The following is a 19,779-nucleotide window of genomic DNA, read 5'->3' on the forward strand; positions in this document are numbered from 1 at the left end:
CACACACACACACACACACACACACAATCCCTGTCCCTCATTTCTCATTTCTTGGCATTTGTGGGCAAGCTGGCACCCAGATGCCTCCTTCTCCGCCCCCCACACTTGGAGCCTTTGATAGCTGCCCTCCACCACTCCCCCTCCCACCCTGGCTGCCCCAGCTGCTCTTTTCAGTCGGGCATAAATTCCTGCTGAGACAGGAACCCCCTATGGGGGTGGGGAGGAGGGTGGACTTCAGCAGAAAGACCTTCAATTGGTCTGAGGGGCATGGGATGGGATCTGGGCCATCCTGCTAGGCAGAAGCCAGGAGCTGAGAAGAGTTGGTTCAGGGAGGGAAGCAGGGCTTGAGCTTGCTCCCTTTCTATGTTTGTCCAACATGCTAAGATGGTGAGTTTTGGGGCTTCCATTCTGCTTCCTCAAGGGCCAAGCCCTAGCTACAAGAATCCAGAAGCTCTGAGTACAAATTCCAGCTCCTAGGCATGCGCAGGCTTGTCTGCAGCTTCAGGAATGCAAAGAACTTCCTAGAAGGCCCCTAAAAGGCAGCCAGAAAAAAAAAAGCTGGGGCTGCTGTTGCCCCTGCTTTGACCCGAGCTGTTTCCTTTTTCCTTGCTGGCATTGCCAGCTTTCTGTAGGTTGTTCTTATACTCATTCACTGAGTTTTTATTGAGCATTTACTATGTGCTAACATGCTTGTAAGAATGAACAAGCAGACATCCATCGAAACTCTAAAGTTTCCAGTCCAATCGAGGAAAGAAAATGGACAACAGTCACACTAAACAAACAAACAAACACACAAAAATGTCTAGTTACAAAATCCTTGAAGTTCATGAAAGAAGAGGGTGAGTGGAATAGGGAAGAGGAGATTAGGAAACGCTTCCAGGAAGGTGACGTTTGAGTTGCAGCAGCTTTGAGGCATGTTGTGCAATAATGCTCCTTCACCCTGGCCAGCCAAGACCCTGGCCCTGAAGCCACAGTTGTTGCTAATCTTGGAAGCCCCAACAGTTGCTTTTCATATACCCCTGGGGAGCATCTTTTCCCCTGCCACAGGTCCCTCTCATCAATGAGAGGCCCAGAGACCATGGCAGAGCTCTTAGGGAGATGACAAAGCTCAGGAGACTCCCCCTCCCATAGCTAATTTGTTGCAGTTGGGACATTTTTTACTCCGCCCCAAAGTGGCCACCATACAACAAAAGCATGGGTGTAATCCAGAGGCTCCAGCTTCCCTCCTTCATTTAGCCCTCAGCGAGGTGGGATAGGTAGAGATGGCCCCCAACCTCAGGAGCTGGCAGTGTGCTGAGTGTTGGGAAGGGCAGCCTGCCATGGGGATCTGACCTAGTCAGAGAGCAGAAAGACACCAGAAGACAATGAGGTGGGGAAATCTGAAGGATGAGTGCAAGTCAATCAGCTGAAGATAAGGAAGAAAATTCCTTCCTTCCGTAACCCAGGGCGAACTTTAAGGCAACACTAGTAGGCACACTGCCCAGACGAAAGGGCAAGAGTCACATTCCAAAGTTCTTTGCTAGTTGATGCTTCTCCTTCCCACACTGTGCCTTCTCCGGTCATCCTTCTGGCCTCTGATCCCAGCACAATGACTGTTTCAAGCCTTGAGCCCAAAAAGCTATTTCTCTCTTCTGGGCTGTAACCTGGGCTGTGCCTCGCTCTACAGCTGGTTACAGAGTCTCCGGTACCAACTACCTTGTTCTCCTTTGTGTTCACATTATATTCTTCTCCAACCTGGGAGTCCTTCCATTTCCTCCACTGAGACACTGTCCCCCACCCCACTGTCTCTTAGATTGGGCAGTTCTTCAACAAACAAACAACAGCTTTCTCCCCGCTCCTCATAAAACAGTACATTCTCAGGGCTGGAGAGTTGGCTCGGGCTCAGAGGTTGAGAGTCCTTGCTGCTCTGCCAGAGGCCAGAGTTCAGTTCCCAGAACATATATTTGAGCAGCTCAAGAGAGATAGAAAAATAGGAGATATAGAAAAAAAGAGAAACTTCCCCATAATCTAAGAAGAAGTATTAACATTTTTTGTTTTTGTTTTCGAGACAAGGTTTCTCTGTGTAGCCTTGGCTGTCCTAGAACTCTGTAAACCAGGCTGACCTCAGACTCACAGAGATCCACATGCCTCTGCCTCCCAAGTGCTGGGATTAAAGGCGTGTGACATCACTGCCCAGCTGCTAACTTTTTAGTATAGAAAAAAAAGTATAGATATAGCCGGGCGGTGGTGGCGCACGCCTTTAATCCCAGCACTCGGGAGGCAGAGGCAGGCGGATCTCTGTGAGTTCGAGACCAGCCTGGTCTACAGAGCTAGTTCCAGGACAGGCTCCAAAGCCACAGAGAAACCCTGTCTCGAAAAACCAAAAAAAAAAAAAAAAGTATAGATATGAAAATAGAATATGCTGACGCTCTCAGGCCCTGCCATTCAGCCCTGACTCTCTGTGCCTTCTCTGGTGCTGCTGAGATCCCCACACTGTGCCCCCTTGGATTATTTCTCAAAACCCAAACATGACAGAATTTCATCTGGGATTTTCCGGTCTTTTTTTTTTTTTCCCCAATCAGATGTGCTGGTGAATGTCTTTAATCTCAGTACTCTGGAGGCCGAGGCAGGCAGATCTCTGTAGGTTTAAGGCCAGCCTGGTCTACATAGTGAGTTCCAGGATAACCAAGGCTACATAGAGACTGTGTCTAGAAAAAAAAGAAAAAAATTTAAAAAATATGCATATTTAAGTCAGGCAGTGGTGGTGCACATCTTTAATCCCAGCATTTGGGAGAGTGAGACTAGTGGATCTCTGTGAGTGTGAGGCCAGCCTGGGGTCTACAAAGAGAGTTCCAGGACAGCCAAGAATACACAGAGAAACCATGTCTCAAAAAAACCAATATATGTATGTGTGTGTATTATATATATGTTATGTGTGTGTGTATATATATATATGTATATATATATATATATACATATATATGCATTTGGTTTGGTGTCTCCTAAGTCTCTTAATCTTTTTTAGTATAAATGTTCCTTTTCCACCATTTTTGTCTTTTGGTTGCAATTTATTCACTGAGTCATTAACATACTCATTATGTATCTTTCTAAGCATTTTTATTTCTATAGTCAAGCTGCATATATAAGCTTCTTTTTTAAAGTCTGACAAACTTGTTCACAATGAGAATTTTCATTACCAGTCAACTGTTATATTTCTTACCATTTTTTAAAAATAGGAATTGAAAAAAAAAAAACCTAAAAAATTAAATAGGAATTGAGGTCATCTTTCCGGTATTACTGAAGCCTATTTTTTCTTCCTTATAACATGTCAGAAGAATTCCTCCATATCAGTAGAAACTCTTCAGAAGCCTTTTAAGTGTTGCATAACAGCACCTCGTGTGGATAGATATGGATATTTTCAGGGCTAATAGATTCTTGCTATGCTAACAAACATTCCTTCATATTTTAGCATGATTAAGTACAGACTGTTGTCAGTGCGGCTTTCCCTGGCTTCTCACGTTTTCTGAGCTTAACACAGGGAATATTTTATCACAGCACAGCCCATATATGCCCCTCCCAGCCTCCGCACACAGGGATAGCCAGAATACATGGGTGCTTGGGAAATGGACTCTTAAACACAGTCCACCTCCTTCCTTCCTGTTTACTTTGTCTCCAAATCTTGGGAAAGCCCCCTGAATCTGCTCCTAGGGATCCAGGGGCGCCGTGTTGAAGCCAAGTTTCTCTGTGTGAGATCATCAGGGGCTTTCGGGTCATTTAAGGCCAGTTGGGAGCTGCGGTTCTCTCACTTAACTAGCTGTGCATGACTCTGAGAAGGCCTTCAAGCCTTCCTTTCATCTGCCAGAATCAGGGATAATCACAACCCTTATCGGCTGGGTGCTTCTAAGGATGGAATAGATGGTGACCATGGCCCAGGAGGCCCAGGGCTCAGAGCTGCCCCGCTCCCCACCCTCCCCCAATCCGGGTCATTTCTTGCCCAGCTCCAGAAAGCTGGCAGCCTGCCCACCTGCTTGGCTTCAAGCATTTTCCTGCCAGTCCACCAGCCACGGTTCGAGGCCACCCTTGCTCTCACTGTTTTCCCTGGGCAGCACAGTCCATTGCCAGGGCACCCTCCCACCCTGGGTGACCTCCACCTCTGTTCTCCCCACAGCTCAGTCAGAGGAGACTGAAGGTTCCTGGGCTGCATGAAGACAGGGGTTTTCCTGTCCTTTTAAGAGGACCCTCACACCCTCCATCCTTGCCCAGGAGCAAGAATGAGTTTGACATAGTTAAATCTCACCATGGCAACCTAGCTTCAAAGCACCCCAGGAGCATTCCAGAACTCTGAGGGGAAAGCCAAAATGTTTTCTTGCTTCCCTAATCAGTCACCCCACCCCCTACCCCTCACCCAAGTTACTGAGGACAAGGGCATGTCCCTCCCCTGCCTTGAGAGCTGAGGACGTAGCTACCCGACCCCACCCCCACCCCATGAGCACCTTGTGAGCAGTCTTCCACACCCCTGCCTCCTAGGTGACTCGCTTTACCCTCAGGTTTGTAACTTTAAAATGCCTCAAACCTATCCAAAAGTTGAAAGGACAGTATGCTAAAGTACACAGTCTTGTGTTAAAATAAAAAAGCAAAAGCACCTAATTTACTATTCACTTGCACAGGAAGGTGCACGCACGCACGCACGCACAGGAAGGTGCACACAAGCACGCACAGGAAGGTGCACGCACGCACAGGAAGGTGCACGCACACACAGGAAGCACAGGTTCTTTCCTTTGGGAGCTATGTAAAAGATCTGTCGCCATCACATTCAACTCCTGTGAGATCACAGAAATAATGGTCATCTTTGAGGAAGTTAACATTGATACTGGAAGGCACAGTCCACTAGCAAGCCTTCCCACATGCTCTCACTATAGCCTTTTAATCTGCTTTTTAAATTAAATTTAGAATTTGATCAAGGAGCATGAATTACATTTGCCATGTCTCTTCCTTCTGCTTTAATCAGAACAGCCTCCTTACCTTTGTTTTTATGACATAGATCTTTTACTCTTTTTCTTTGCAATTTTATTTTTATTCTATGTGCATTTGTGTTTTGCCATGGTGTCGGGTCCCTTGAAACTGGAATTGCAGACAGCTGTGAGCTGTCATGTGAGTGCTGGGAGTTGAACCCCGGGTCCTTTGGAAGAGCAGTCAGTGCTCTTAACCACTGAACCATCTCTCCAGTGACATAGATACTTTTAAAGCTTCCAGACCAGTAGTCTTTTAGATGCCCATAGTCTGGGTTTGTTGATTCTTTTGGCTAAACAGCAACATAACTCAACAGTCTCAGCAGGAACATTCCATGGGTGGTATTCTGGACTGACCACTGACCACATCAGGAAGCACTTACTGTCAGTCTGTCCTGTTAGCAACTTTTGGCATCTGTTTGCCTTGTTATCAGAATTGTTTGTTCCCTTGGTAGAAGTTGTGTCTCCAGGCTTCTTCGCTATGGCTATTTTCATTTCTGTCTTATCTCTTTTGAAACAAGCGCTCTCTATGTGGCCCAGACTCACCCCTAACTTTGGGGCTCAACTGATTAACCCACCTCGGCCTCTGCAGCGCTGGGATCACAGACACCCACCACAGTGGCCAGCCTTATAAAGCTGTGTTTATCTGTTTGTCTACTGCTGGGAAGCACTCTACCGCACTCTACCGCACTCTACCTCAGCCATTCTTGGTTTTTTTTAAGACTGGGTCTTTCTGTATAACCAGGCTGGCCTTAAACTCAGTCTTCCTCCCTCAGCCTCCAGGGTTACACACACACACGCATGCACACACTCACACGTGTTTTCTTCCAGGGTTACACACACATGCATGAGTACACGCGCTTTCTTCCACTCTTCAAGATCTGTCCTGAAGCCTTTTCCTCAATGCCAACCTTTTTTTACTTCATAGGGACCCGACTCTCCCGTGAGCTCTTCTCATTCATTCAAGCAACTTTTATTTATTTACTTATTTGAGGCAAATTTATCCCTATGCAGCTCAGACTGATCTCAAACTCTCAAAAAATCTTCCTGTCTCAGCCTCCCGAGTGCTAGGATTATAGGCATGCACCACCAGGCCCAGCCAGGCAGCAGTTGTTGACTGGGGGATCTTCTGTGAGCCAGATGGTTCCAATGTGGGCCAAGATAGGTGTGCGATTTCTTTCCTCGCCCCTGCAAACTAGAATAATTTGATCTTTGAAAATCCATATGATGGCTAGGTATGGCTGGATATGCCTGTAATCCCAGCACTCATGAGGCTGAGGCAGGAGAATTACTGTGAGTTTGAGGCCCACATAGGTTATATGAGTTGTAGGCCAGCCTGGCGTACAGAGTGAGACTGTCATGAAAACAAACGAACAGAAACAGACAGACAGAGAGAGAGGAAGGAAGGAAGGAAGGAAGGAAGGAAGGAAGGAAGGAAGGAAGGAAGGAAGGAAGGAAGGAAGGAAGGAGACATGGAAATTGTCCCCACAGGAAGGTCCACAATGAATTACAATTTCTTAGCACTCTGGTTTTAGAGGCATGAGTCACTTCATGCTTTCAATGCACAGTGTTGCTCAGGGACCTAAAGAAGCCCAGGTGCTCAGGCTTCCTACCGAGTGTTTCAGTAGGAGGCTGGCACTGGTCCCCAGGCCACAGAGGTCAGAGTAGCAAAGGAGCAGATGGGACACCAGTAGTTCCAGGACCACACAACAGGGCACAGCCCAGCCCCGTGAATTTTAGAATCCCCGTGGACACATTTTATTTACATTGCTAAAACAAAGGTTGTGTGTGGTTTATCTGGGGGTCAGCAAGAGAGATCTTGAGAGGGAAGTCACTGGGAAATTGGCGAGAGCCAGGAAGGTGTGCTTGTAAAACAGGACGGATAGTGTGGTGTGACTGTAGACTTTAGGGACCGGCAGATCTGAGTTTGGGACACTGCTTTCGGGTTACTTAGGGCTGAGTGTTTTCCTGGTATTTCCTCTCTTTTTCCTGGCCCTTCCTCTAGCTATGACATTCCCTCAAATTGTGGTCTTCCACTGTCCTCGGAAGACGGTCTGATGTCTCAGGCTGCAACAGTGGCCACAGCCTATCTTGAAGAATGGAAGTATGGCATTCATTTAATGCACCTGGGACAGCAGAGTGGGTCCAGGGAACGGACTCACTGGGGTTGGCTTCCCACTCCACTCGGAAACAGGTCTTAGGTATGGGGTGGGGATAAGGCACTAGATTTGGGAACCCCAGGAAGAGACTCAGGGAGAATGAGCAGGGCTAGCCTTGGCTACTGCTGACCATTTAACTGTCTCCCCAGCTCCCAAAATGGTGATGAGACCGGCACCTGGCCCAACAACCAGTTTGATACAGAGATGCTGCAAGCCATGATCTTGGCCTCTGCCAGTGGTAAGTGGTACCCATGGGTGTAAGAGGATGGGAGACTGAGGGAGGGGTGCTGCCATCATAGCTATAGATGGGGTATAAGTCTGTATGACTTCTCTGGAAGATCAGGCAATCTTCCATGACCTATTCCAGGTTGGGGAATAATAAAGGGATTGAGAGGTCTGAAAATGCCCAGAGCAGAGTGAGCAAGTAAAGCGAGTAGTCGCAAGTCTAACTGGGAGCTGGGTGCGGAGGCACACATCTGTAATCTCAGTATTCTATAGGCCAAGGCGGGAGGATTGGGCCCGGCACACGCCAGACCCCGTGTGGATGTTCCCGGCAGATTATATCAGCCCACTCTTTTCTGCTCCCCCTAGCCTCCAGTTCAGGACTGTAGTTTTCCCACAAGGCTAAGAAAGAACCTCAGTCGTAACATTGATTCAGCCAGTGGTTATACATCAAGAGTCACAGGGTCCTCTGCAGCGCAAACAATCAGCTCCCTAACACTAAAGAGCACAGACTTTGGAAGCTGGCCAATCTGGGTTCAAATCCTGCTTGTCCCCACTTAGGGATATGGCATTAGGTAAACTATTAAGCCCCTGTAGGCTTTACTTTCACTTATGAAATATTTATAGAACTCACTGTGCTGTTTGAGGTCAAGCATGAGGTCCTCAGCATAGGCTTGGCAGACAGTAATTCTAGTGAGAGTGCTATAATTGATTAGTCATTATCTTTATTGACCTGTTGGGATAAAAAGAGAAAGGAAAGAAAAAAAGAAGCACTTTTCTTTTGAGACTGGGGCTCCTGTAGCCAGGCTGATTTCCAACTCCAGGGGCATCTGAGGATGACCTTGAACTTCTGATCCTCCTGTCTCCACCTCCCTAGTGCTGGGATTATAGCTGTGTGATACTCAGCCTGGTATATAAGGCGCTAGGGATCAGGCCCCCAGGACTTCGTACATGCTGGACAAAGACATCCCAGAATCAGAATCTAATTTTGATTGCACACATGTGTCAAGGTACCACAGTAAAACTCACTACTTTGTATTCTAATACAAAAAAAAAATAAATTAAAATGGAATAAATTATAAGAAAAAGAATCTAACACCTGTTGATAAGGACTAACTTCCGGCCCAGGAAAATGAAGTCTACTGGAAACTTACAGAAGATTTTAAAGTCCTGGACTCAAACCTGAATCCATAGCTTTGCTCTTGGGTGTACAAGATTGATAGGTACAGAGCCACGAGAAATGCCCCCATCATTATGGCAGGACTTTTAGGGCATGCTTCAACTAATCTTCTCTATAATGGCGAGATGCAGAGCAGAGCGATATGAAATGTCACTCACCTGGAGTGTCCCAGTATTCAGCAGAGCTGGGATTCAACCTCAGCTCTGCCCCCAGGGTCACCTTTGGCCTTTAGATCCAGCCTGTTTCCCTCTTAGCTGACTGGACCCAGAGGCTGAATTCTCCTGCTCTGCCCTGCATTATTCTCCCTGATTGGAGCTGCCAGATAAAACCTAGGGTTTCCAGTTAAATATAAATTTCAGATGAATATATCCTTTTTGGTTTTGTTGTTGCTATTGTTTTCATTGTCTTGTTTTGTTTTTTCTAGTCAGTTTCTCTGTGTAGCCCTCGCTGTCCTGGAACTCACTCTGTAGACCAGGTTGGCCTCGAACCCAGAGATCTGCCTGCCTCCGCCTCTAGGATTAAAGGAGTGCCCCACCACTGCCCGGGTTATATACAGTTTTAGTATAAATCCATTTTAAACTGTTTCACAAGGCAAACTGAATTAAAATTTTTCATTGTCTACCCAAAGTTCAGAGATAGCTGGACACCATATATTTTTACTTGTTATGATTGTCTGTGAGAGCCAATGATGCCTGGCCTATGGCTGACCAATGTGCAGAGGAGGGGGAAAGATGCTGGGGGCTGTCAACCTCTTGTGACAGGGTTGAGATCCTTGACAGACCAGTTGCAGACACTGGGCCTGGGGAGGTGCCAGGTCCAGCTCTTGAGGGAAGTAAACAGGTCTCTTTAGCTTTTGTGGCCTTGAGCCCTAAGGCCAGAAAGCAGGCTTTTCAGCCCAAATCCAGATGCTAAAAACAGACTGGAAGCAGTATTTATGGCCCAAAACCTTCCCAGAAGGTCTCCCTGGAGCAGTGCCATGGCCGCGGGCAGGCTCCCCTGTCAGGGCTCCACCCGTGCGGCCCACACAGGACCTGACCCAAGGCTGAGCCTGGGGCTCCGGGGAAATAGACTTCAGGGTGGAGGTGGCAGGGTCAAGCCTTGCTCTCACTTTCACACCTACTTCCTAGTCTCCCGAGAGGCTCCTGGAGCCCAGCCCAGCGAGGGGAGAAGGGAGGGACCCTTGAAAGAGCTCTTAAATAAACCCTTGGGGGAGGTGCACCCAAAAGGAGGCTGCGGTTTTGCAGCTCCGCCAGCTCTGAACTCGCTTCCTTGGCTATCTCTGGCTATTGCTGTTGTGGAGTCTTTATCTAACTAGGGCTGGTAATATCAAGGGGACCAGGGGAGTGTGGTAATGAGTTTGGAGCTGGAAGAAGCCAGCACCCCTCCTCCAGCTAGAAGCGACCCTGCTTTTTGCATTCTTAAGTACAGGTCCTCTGCGACTAGGAGAAAACCCTGGTCCCTGCCTAGGCCAAGTCTTGGGGGGTAGGACATGACCTGAAGGTCAAAGTTGGCAATCCAGCTTCTTCTGGCCCCCTCCCCCACAGATCCAGAGCCGGGCAATCTGAGGTATACAGGCCCTGAGACAAGATCACACAGCCACTTAAGGCCAAGCTGACGGGGCGGACTCCAGTGTTAGCCTCTGCTGCACGCAGCATCTCTATCTTCTCTCCCTTCTGATCCACCTCAATTTTAGACTTCCCTGTCACTCAGTTAAGCACTTCCTGTCTTTCTGCCAGTCCTCCTTCTCTATTCCCTCACATTCTTTCAACACACACACACACACACACACACACACACCTATCTTCTTAAGCCCCTGAATCACTTTGGAATCCTGGCTCTTTGAAACTGGATCTAGGCCCTTCCCCCTTCCTTTCTCAGACTGGCAGAGGCTGTCAGTTTGAGAGGAGGGGTGGGCCGTGGAGGATTGCTACCTCCTGGAGTTAATTAGGGAAATGTCAGCAAATGAAAGGGCTGAGGGGGATGGGAAGGGGCAGCTGCTCCCTCCTCCCAGGCCTGCTCCCAGAAGGCCCTCAGCTCCAGGACTTCAGGGAATGGAAAATAGAGAGCTGTGGGAACCCAGACTCTGGATGGAGTGCGAGGCAGAGAGACCCGGACATCTCTGCTTTCCTTTCTCTGGCCTTCCCCTCTTACCCAAACTGGAACTACTTCCTGTCTCGATTTCTCAAACCCTGGTGGATGTCCCAGAATTACTCAGCCTCCCTAGCTTTAGTCTGCTTGCTTCCAGGTCTAGGGTGGAGGCCGCAGCTAGGCTGTAAAGTCTCCAGCTTTTAGTCAGGCTGGGCAGGGCCTTCCTGGGGCTTTAACTCTCTCTGTGTCACAGAGGGTTTGAGAGCCTCCCGCTGGGAATCTGGGGGCCAAACTCCCAGTTCCCTCCCCACCACCAGCTCTGGGCCGAGAGCTCGGTGTACTGGCTGTCGCTGGGTGACGAGGGTAACAAGGGGGCAGCTGTGCCCAGCATTTATCCAACACTTGTCAAGCTCCAGAGCATGAGTGTCTCGTCTCATCTAATCCTCACGGAAGCCCCGGGATGGGTATTTCTGTGCTTCAGCTCTAACGCAGGCTCAGATCCTCGGGAGATCTCGTTACCATGCAAATCAGGAACCTGCATTTGGAACAAGTGTGCCACTCCCAGCTCCAGTTTCTTCTTCGGTTCAGTGGGAAGCTGGCCTAAGAGGCACCGAGTCACCACCTCAGGCCCTGAGCCCCATATCTGGGCTATACCTAAGACATCTGTTCCTGGAGGGAGGGGCAACCTTCCTTTACCCATTTCTTTGCCTCCAGAGCAGAGATATAGTCCAAGTTGGTGAAGGAGGCAAAGGTGCCTATTTCCACCATTCAGATACCCGGAAGACGGAGTCCCACTGTAACACGCAGTCTGCCACTGGCCTTCTCTCAGCCTTGGCTCCCTGTTTTAAGGACAGAGCCCCCTCCCCCCCACCGTGCCTGACTGAGTGCTGTGTTGAGGTTTAAGTGACTACATACATGCTTGCCACCAAGTCTTAAGTCCAACGTTGTCAAGAAGAGGGTGCAGCCAGGCCTGGTGTGGCCAATGCCTGTCATCTCAGCCTTCAGGAAATGGAGGCTGAAGGATTTCTAGTTTGAACCACCCACCCGTGTTTTGTCTCTTGATTTCTCTCTCTTTATGCCAGGAGACTGCCTTGGTGACCTTTTTCTCCAAAAACCAAGCACAGAAGACATAGCTCAGTGCTAGAGTGCTTGTGCAAGGCCCATGGTGGTGCTCAGCTCAGTGCTAGAGTGCTTGTGCAAGGCCCATGGTCGTGCTCAGCTCAGTGCTAGAGTGCTTGTGCAAGGCCCATGGTAGTGCTCAGCTCAGTGCTAGAGTGCTTGTGCAAGGCCCATGGTGGGTTCTTAGCACTGGGGGTTAGGGGGGGTGGAGGACAGAAAAAGAAAGAAATACATGTTGGGCTGGCATGGTAACACATATCTGTAATCCCAGCACTGAGGAGGCAGAGATAGACCTGGTCTAAATAGTTCCAGTGCTACACAGTGAGACCTTATTATTTTTGTTTTTTGTTTTCAAGACGAGTTTCTCTGTGTAACCCTAGCTGTTCTAAAACTCGCTCTATAGACCAGGTTGGCCTCAAACTATGAGATATGTCTGCCTCTGCCTCTGAGTGCTGGGATTAAAGGCATGCCCACCCCACCCCACCCCCGCCCCAACCTACCTAGTGTTAGACCTTGTGTTAAACAACAAGAACTGCCTGGCCGTGGTGGAACAAGCCTTAAAGACCCAGCACTTAGGAGGCAGAGTCAGATGGATCTTTGAGTTCAAGGCCAGCCTGATCTACAGAGTGAGTTCCAGGAGAGCCAGGGCTACAGGGAAACCCTGTCTCAACAACAACAACAACAACAACAACAACAACAACAACAACAACAACACACACACACACACACACAAAACAACAAGGGCTGGACTAGGTATGTAGTTCAGCTTGGGGAGTGCTTGCTTAGAACAGGGGTTCAGTTCCCAGCACCACACAGATAGACATATGTACAAACACAAACAGAAGAACCCCTGTATACACATTAATGGCAGAATTGCAGAGTACACGCATGTGCCAGGCCTTGGCTACGGAAGGATAATGTACAAAGCATGGTCTAGTATGGACTCCAGGGGAAAGTATTTGAAGCCACAGAGAGATGCTAGCTAGCATGTTTTGAGCACCACCACACACCAAGGTATTCTAGGCACTTTAGAAGCATCTTCCCATTTAATTCTCACCCAAAGTGAATACTATTACCTTCATTTTATGCATGAGAAAACAGCACAAGGAAGTTAGGCAGACTGGCTAAGGATCGCAGGGCGAAGGAGAACTGGGACTCAAACCTGTGTTTTGTCACTCCTTGGCATCGGGACTGCCTTGGTGGCCACTGCATTCCCAGCGGTTGGGTTCCAGGGTGCGGTACCAGCATTCACTAACTGATGTTTAAGAGTCCCTCACTTCATCTGAACATTTGCTCTTCCTGTCTCTGCAGAAGCTGCTGATGGGAGCTCCACTTTAGGAGGGGGCGCTGGCACCATGGGCTTGAGTGCTCGCTATGGACCCCAGTTCACCCTGCAGCATGTGCCCGACTACCGCCAGAATGTGTACATCCCTGGCAGCAATGCCACACTGACCAATGCAGCTGGCAAGCGAGATGGCAAGGCTCCAGCAGGCGGTAACGGCAACAAAAAGAAGTCCGGCAAGAAAGAGAAGAAGTAATATGGAGGCCAGGCCTTGAGCCACAGGGCAGCCTCCCTCCCCAGCCAGTCCAGCTTGTCCTCACTTGTACCCAGGCCTCAGAATTTCAGGGCTCACCCCAGGATACTGGTAGGAGCCAAGGCCATGCTCCCCCATTGGGAAACAGAAACAAGTGCCCAAGTCAACACCCCCTCTCTGTGCCCTAGGGGGTTGAATATGCAAAGAGAGTTCTGCTGGGAACCCCTATCCACCCAATCAGTGATTGCCCCCACATGGGTAGTAGGGTTTGTGTGGAAAACCCTGGCACACTCCCTTAGTTACAGCTGAACTCCTCCACCTTCCAACTCAGTCAGGCTCATTCATCTCCTGCCCTCCTCCCCACCCCACCCACTCCTTCAGTCCCTCTCTTGAGCAAGGGCTGTTGAGGGGACAGGTGACCTAAGCAGGCTCCTAGTTCCGAATTGTTGGGAGACTGTCACAACCTTTTGGCTTCTCCTTCAGTTCAGCTCCCCCCCAAAGCATGGTTTGGTACCAGTCTTCTCATTCCCTTCCAGAGCCCGAGACTAGTGCTTAAGTTTAGGGGGACAGTCACCAGCCCCCTGGTATTGATGCTTGCTGGGTTTTGGGAAGGCATTTTGCTACCAAGTCTCTTTTCAACGCCTGGGGACCAGTCTTTTGTGTTTCACTGTTTGATGTTCCCACTGCATGCTGTGACTCCCCTGCTCCTCAAAGAAGAGACTCCTTTGCATGTCTGGAGACAGTAGGGGGTGGGAAGCTACAGGGACAAAACAGCCAGCCCGCTAACAGGGTGTGTGGGCTCTGTGTGTACCCAGGGTACGCCCAATCCCCCAATTCTAGCCATAGACAAACACCAGGTCAGACCCCTCCACCCTGGTCCAGCCTGGGTTGAGCCACCAGGACCAGTGGATTTAAGCTGGCATTTCAGTCCAAGAAGACTTCCAAGTGGTTTTAGGACCAGAAAAGAAAGAGGAGCCTCTGTGGGTGCTGGGTACTCCAGAGGTGCCCCTGGTAGAAGGGTCAGTGGTCCTAGCAGGAAAGGAGACCAGGCAAGGCCATTCTTGGCCCCTGGGTTGAGTCAAGGAGCTTGAACAAGGGATCAAGTGGCCATAAAGTCTCAGCCAACGGTGGGGCTTCTCCACTGGGCCCCTCTAGTTCTCAAGCCCCTGGCCTCCACCTTACCAGGTGCCATTTCTTCTCAGAAGGCCTCTGCCCAGGCCCCAGGCCGCCCCTTCGTGGCCAGAGACTGGTTAAAGCCCCCCAGTGCCTCCTTGTGCATAGAACTTCCTCTGCCCACCCTCCTCTGACCCCGGCCCTTACAGTAGTATAGATGCCCCCCACCCCCACCCCCGGCTGGTGTAGAATAGCCAATAGTGTAGTGTGGTGTGCTTTTACGTGATGGCGAAGTGGGCAGCGGGCGGTGGGCTGTGCGCAGCCGTCTGTCCTTGAATCTCAATCTGCCTGCGCAGGCCTGTGCTGTGTTTTGTGCTGTGTCCACAACGCTGCGGCGACCCCTCCCTGTACTGACTCCTCTATAAAAAGCTTCTCTTCGCATAGTCACGTAGCTCCTGCCCATCCCCCTTCTGGTATCTCTCGCAAGTTTTATACTCTAATATTTATATGGCTTTTTTCTTCGAAAATTAAAAATTAAAAAAAAAGGTTTCTTCTGAAAGGTTGACTGCGTCTGAGATGGAACACAAGACATGTGGGTGGAGTCAAGGGGTTTGTCCTAAATAATAGAATCAAGTTGTCTTCTGTGTCACTAAGCATCTCAATCTAGTTTTGAATTGCGTGCGTGTGTGTGTGTGCAGTCCTCATGACTGTCCAATATGGCGTGCGTGCTTCCGATACCCTGGTTCTCTAGTAGGTGATGGACTGTAAATGGTGCTTGTGGATCTGTGTGCGGGGGTGACTGCAGAGACCAACGTGGGGGTGGGGAGTTTGAGTGCGCGCGCAACTAAGTGCGCAGATTATTTATACTCTGTGCTGTCTCCAGGCAGAAAAGGAGACCTTGCGTGGGAGGGGGAAGCAGGAGCACGAGTGGGGGTGGGAACTCAATTGCTGCTGGGAGGGCGGTGCAGGGGACTTTTCTGTAGCTCCGCCCCTTCCCCCACAAGCTACTCCCGGAGTAGGTTGATCCAGAGGAGGGCGGGGTCTCCCGCGCCTACCCTCCTCCACTGCAGCAGTAAAGGTTTGAGGAAAACAGTTTGAGGAAAACAGGGAATGAATGTCCGAGAGGCAATTTCTATCTTGAGCCTCAGTTTCTCTACCTGGAACTTGCCTTCCCATTCTTTTTATGCAGGAAAGCCTAATTGGAGAGCCTATTCCTTTCTTCATGGAGTCAAAGGAACTGCACGAGGAGATGGCCTTGAAACCCAGTCCCCACCTCCCTCTTCTCTGCGGCTTCTCCACTCCCCCTCTAGCTTCTAGCACTGCTAAATCCGATTCCCGGGTTGCTGCAGCTGGAGAAGGTGCGGGAGCCAGGAGGGTTGATCCAGAGAATGACAAAGAGACACAGGTTTTCAGGAGGGTCAGTGAGGGCGTGTCTATCGAAGAGCCAGAAGAGCATTTTCTGGGCTTCCTCCCTTGGATTCCGGTTACTAGTTCTGCTGCCTCCTGATCTGTTGCCATGGAAACCAAACCTTCCTGGCGACTTTGATTTTGCGTGGGAAGGGTGGTGGTGTGTGAGGTTGCTGAGAGAGCAGGGTTTTCTCCGAGCCTGGTGTTGGGGAGGGCGGGGTGCTAGGCGCCTGGGTTCTATTCCAGGCAATGAGCAGCTGTGGTTGGTCCTCTAATTGGTGTGTGGGCCCCCAAAGATGAGATGAAACGCACAGCCTCTAGGGTTTAGAGGCAGGTAGCCACCCCCACACCTCCGGCCACTGCCACATGAGGGTAGCAGCTGCACAGGTCCAGGAGCTATTTAAAAGGGTTTTATTTCTAGTATAGGGCTGTCCAAAGGCCACCCTGTCTATCATTGGCAGGCTCACTGTAAGGTGTCTTTGTGGGAGTTAAAACTTACTTGGACAAGCCTAGCTTAGTGGCAAGTCCTCTGGTGTTTGGCCTGGGGCTTCTGACCCAGGTTGGGCAGACTCAGCATCCCAATCTCAGGGTTGAGCCCCTCTAACTTGATGGGGGATGGAGGACATAGGTACTGGCCAGAAAACTGTGGCACCTGGAGATGCTGGGAAAGTGGGGAGTTGGAAATAAGATAAAAAACTAGGACTCCAAGCCAAAGGGTCACAGTGTGGGAAGAAGCTGTAAGTAAAGGGGACAACAGCCCTGAGAGGGGCCCTGGACTGCAGAAACCACATGCATTCATCATGCCCAAGCTCATGTCTCCTAGACCGGTTAGCTTTTGACTGGGAAACCACTGAAGAGATGCCCAGACTACTGTAGTGAAAAGAACCGGTCCAGAGTTTTACAAAGGAGGCTAAAGGGAGGTTCTGTTTCAATGCTTTATTGACAGTTGGAAACAAATCCATCAAACTGGAGGTGATGACATCCCAGAAGCCCAAGAGGCAAGGAGTTTGCATTTTGTCCCCTCTACTTAAAAAAATTTTTTTAATTAAATGCATTTTAGCAAAAGTGATTAAAAAAGAAAAGGGTCAAAGCCCCAGATGTCAGCTAGCAAGGAGGTGGCTCAGGAAAAAACCAGACCCTGCACCGGTCTTCTCAGGAGTAGCCCAGGAGCTCTAGCAACCCGGACCACGCTCCCCGGCCACAAGGGCTGTACTGGCCGCCCTTGCATTTCCTACCTTGCATTTCCTAAACTCCCCCATGCTCTGGCAACTCGAATCCTGTGTCAAGCCTGGACAGTATCTATCATCCCTTCTCCGTAGCTCAGAGGGGAAAGTGGAAGGGGCTAAAGGAGGACAAGAAAGTGACCCTAAGTCAGAGAATCTGAGCTTCCCGAGGTTTGGGCCTCAGTCTGACTTGTTGCTTCTACAGTCCAGGGTGGGGGGTGGGGAGGTACAACCCTGTGCTACTTCTCAGCATCCACTTAGCATCTGCACGTTTGGCTTGATAATTTAATACATTCATGGAAAACACAGGATTGGAGCTCTTGCTATCCTATGGTGTGGCCCAGCCCAACCAGAGAAATGGTCTTGCCCCAGAACTGATGTTAGGGAAGGGTCTACCTTGGCCTCAGGGTTTAAGTCTTGAGGGATGGGGACAACACCTAGACCATGTTCAGGACTGACCCCAGGAATATTTGAATCTACCATCAAAGCCTCTTTTATTATGAAGGGGAAAGGGGACCAAAGTTATTTTTCCTTAAAAAATTTTTTTCATATAAAAATAGATCCATTTGCAAAACAAGTTCTCAGCCAGGAGGCTCCACCTCCCATATCCTTGGATGGAGGGGTGAGGTGTTGGGATGGTCACACTACAGCCCACACTCCAAATGAGATGCACCAAAGCTCTGGGGAAGGCATAGGGGAGGGGGCACAGCAGGGGGGAAGTGGGGGGAGGGCTGGCACAGAGGGTCCAGGGAGGCAAGGGCACAAAGCATGGCAGCGGGCAGGGGGCAGGCCCCACACTGTCGCTATGCCCTAGCTACCTGCCTATGGCTCAGACCTGGGCCACAGTGGAACAAGGAGAGTGGTTGAGACCCTTTGCCTGGGAGACTTCCCAGGAAAGCAGGGTAAGGGTGGGATTTGCTTCCTGCTTTTGCAGAAGCAGTTCCCAATGCCACAGCACGAGTAATAAATAACTGCCAGGAGGAAAAGCAGAGGTGCCAGCAGCGTAAGGATCTAGCCCAAAGCTTCACAAGTCCCATGCTGTTCTCAGGGCCAGAGAAACCACAAAAGAAAAGCACAAATCCAGCAAGATTGACCTAGGGGAAGGCCCACTAGAAAGTGGGGCTGAGAAAGCAGGCTGGGTTCTGTCTGAGACCAGGATCTCTGGATAACATGGAGGAGTCAGGATTAAGGCAGCACACACGTACCCTGCTTTGGTAATACCACAGCCAGGGTTGGCTGGGCTGGGTTCAGGCCACCCCTACACTGCCCTTTCCTTCTGGCCTCCAGGAAGCTGAAGCTGTGTGTGATGTTCAGAGAGCAGCAGGCCAGACAGAAAATCAGGGTCAGGTGATGGAGTGGCCACTGTAGGGGATATTCCCTTGACCATTTAGGCACATGCTGCAGGTAGACAGTCTGGGCTTCACTTAGGAGCAGCAATGGCCATAGAGCCCAGCTTAGCTTGCACGGCCAACCAGCTCCTTGGCTTCTTCAAGGATTGTGGGGACTCCTTCACTTTTCTTGGACACCTTTGCAGGACCAGCAGCCATGGCATCATCCTTGGTCAGCTCCGAGGCTAGCAGAGATGTGACTGCACACCCAGCTTTCCTGTTGACTACAAGAGAAAACATGAGATCCTGTCCACAGGTCTAGTTTCTAATCTCTTTACAACTTTACAGCAGGTGTTCAATCAGAAGCCATGCAATTGTAGTAGCTGCCTTGTCTGGTTCAGAAGTCTTTACAGCAGAGACTCCAGAGACTCAACGTAAAATAGACTCTGGTGCAAATACGAAGGCTTGGTGGGGGGGGGCCTGGAGAGGTGGCTCAGAGGTTAAGAGCACTGACTGCTCTTCCAGAGGTCCTGAGTTCAATTCCCAGCAACCACATGATGGCTCACAACCATCTGTAATAAGATCTGGGGCTGGAGAGATGGCTCAGTGGTTAAGAGCATTGCCTGCTCTTCCAAAGGTCCTGAGTTCAATTCCCAGCAACCACATGGTGGCTCACAACCATCTGTAATGAGGTCTGGTGCCCTCTTCTGGCCTGCAGGCATACACACAGACAGAATATTGTATACATAATAAATAAATTAAAAAAAATAGTGACTGTAATAAGATCTGGTGCCCTCTATTGGCCTACAGGATATATGTAGGCAGAATACTATATACATAATAAATAAATCTTTAAAAAAATATGAAGGCTTGAATACAGCGAGACAAAATAGGACTTGAGGGGCTGGGGAAATGGCCCAGCAGTTAAGAGCACTGGCTGCTCTTGCAGAGGTCCTGGGTTTAGTTCCCAGCACCTGTATGGCAATTCACTATCATCTGTAACTTCAGTTCCAGAGGACCCAAAGCCCTTTTCAGGCCTCCATGGGCAACAGGCATACATGGGATACAACACACAGATGTATGCAAATCACTCATACACATAAAAAAGAACTGGGTTTAAGTGTTGTCTAAGTCACATATCAAGAGAAACAGTACTTGAAGCCCACTTTTCTCATTTAGGTTTGTTGGAATTAAGCATGTTAGTTAGAGCTTAGCACACGGGATTATTTTTCGAGGCACTCCAAAGAAAGCACATGGGTAAGACTGAGGCAGCCTTCAGGCTTGTGAGGGTTTCCTGCAGGAGTGCAGCCTCTGTCATCACATGCTCACCACACTCCCATGCACTTCAACAACCGAAGCCCACACCTCTTCAAGGTGTACAACATACGTGTGCATGCACGCACACACATATACATGC

The 19,779-nt window shown here is 49.6% G+C and overlaps 2 protein-coding genes across 26 annotated transcripts in view; one reads left to right on the top strand and one right to left on the bottom strand.

Annotated features, from left to right (window-relative positions):
• Positions 1-14,953, top strand: part of LOC101987887 (protocadherin gamma-C4) — a 183,832-nt gene extending 168,879 nt beyond the window's left edge. For all 24 annotated transcript variants that reach the window (XM_026783383.1, XM_026783381.1, XM_013349447.2 and 21 more), the window contains 2 exons: positions 7,297-7,385; positions 13,068-14,953. In XM_026783383.1, coding sequence (XP_026639184.1) covers positions 7,297-7,385; positions 13,068-13,294 — 316 coding nt within the window. In that variant the 3' untranslated portion in view covers positions 13,295-14,953. The remainder of the gene's footprint in view (positions 1-7,296; positions 7,386-13,067) is intronic.
• A 1,782-nt stretch (positions 14,954-16,735) lies between these two features.
• The window catches only part of Diaph1 (diaphanous related formin 1), a 98,955-nt gene continuing 95,911 nt past the window's right edge, over positions 16,736-19,779 (bottom strand). For both annotated transcript variants that reach the window (XM_013349574.2, XM_005356006.3), the window contains exon 29: positions 16,736-18,646. In XM_013349574.2, the coding sequence (XP_013205028.1) occupies positions 18,489-18,646 (158 nt within the window). In that variant the 3' untranslated portion in view covers positions 16,736-18,488. The remainder of the gene's footprint in view (positions 18,647-19,779) is intronic.

The sequence above is a fragment of the Microtus ochrogaster genome, chromosome 18, assembly GCF_000317375.1.
Source record: "Microtus ochrogaster isolate Prairie Vole_2 chromosome 18, MicOch1.0, whole genome shotgun sequence".
Taxonomy (NCBI): Eukaryota; Metazoa; Chordata; class Mammalia; order Rodentia; family Cricetidae; genus Microtus; species Microtus ochrogaster.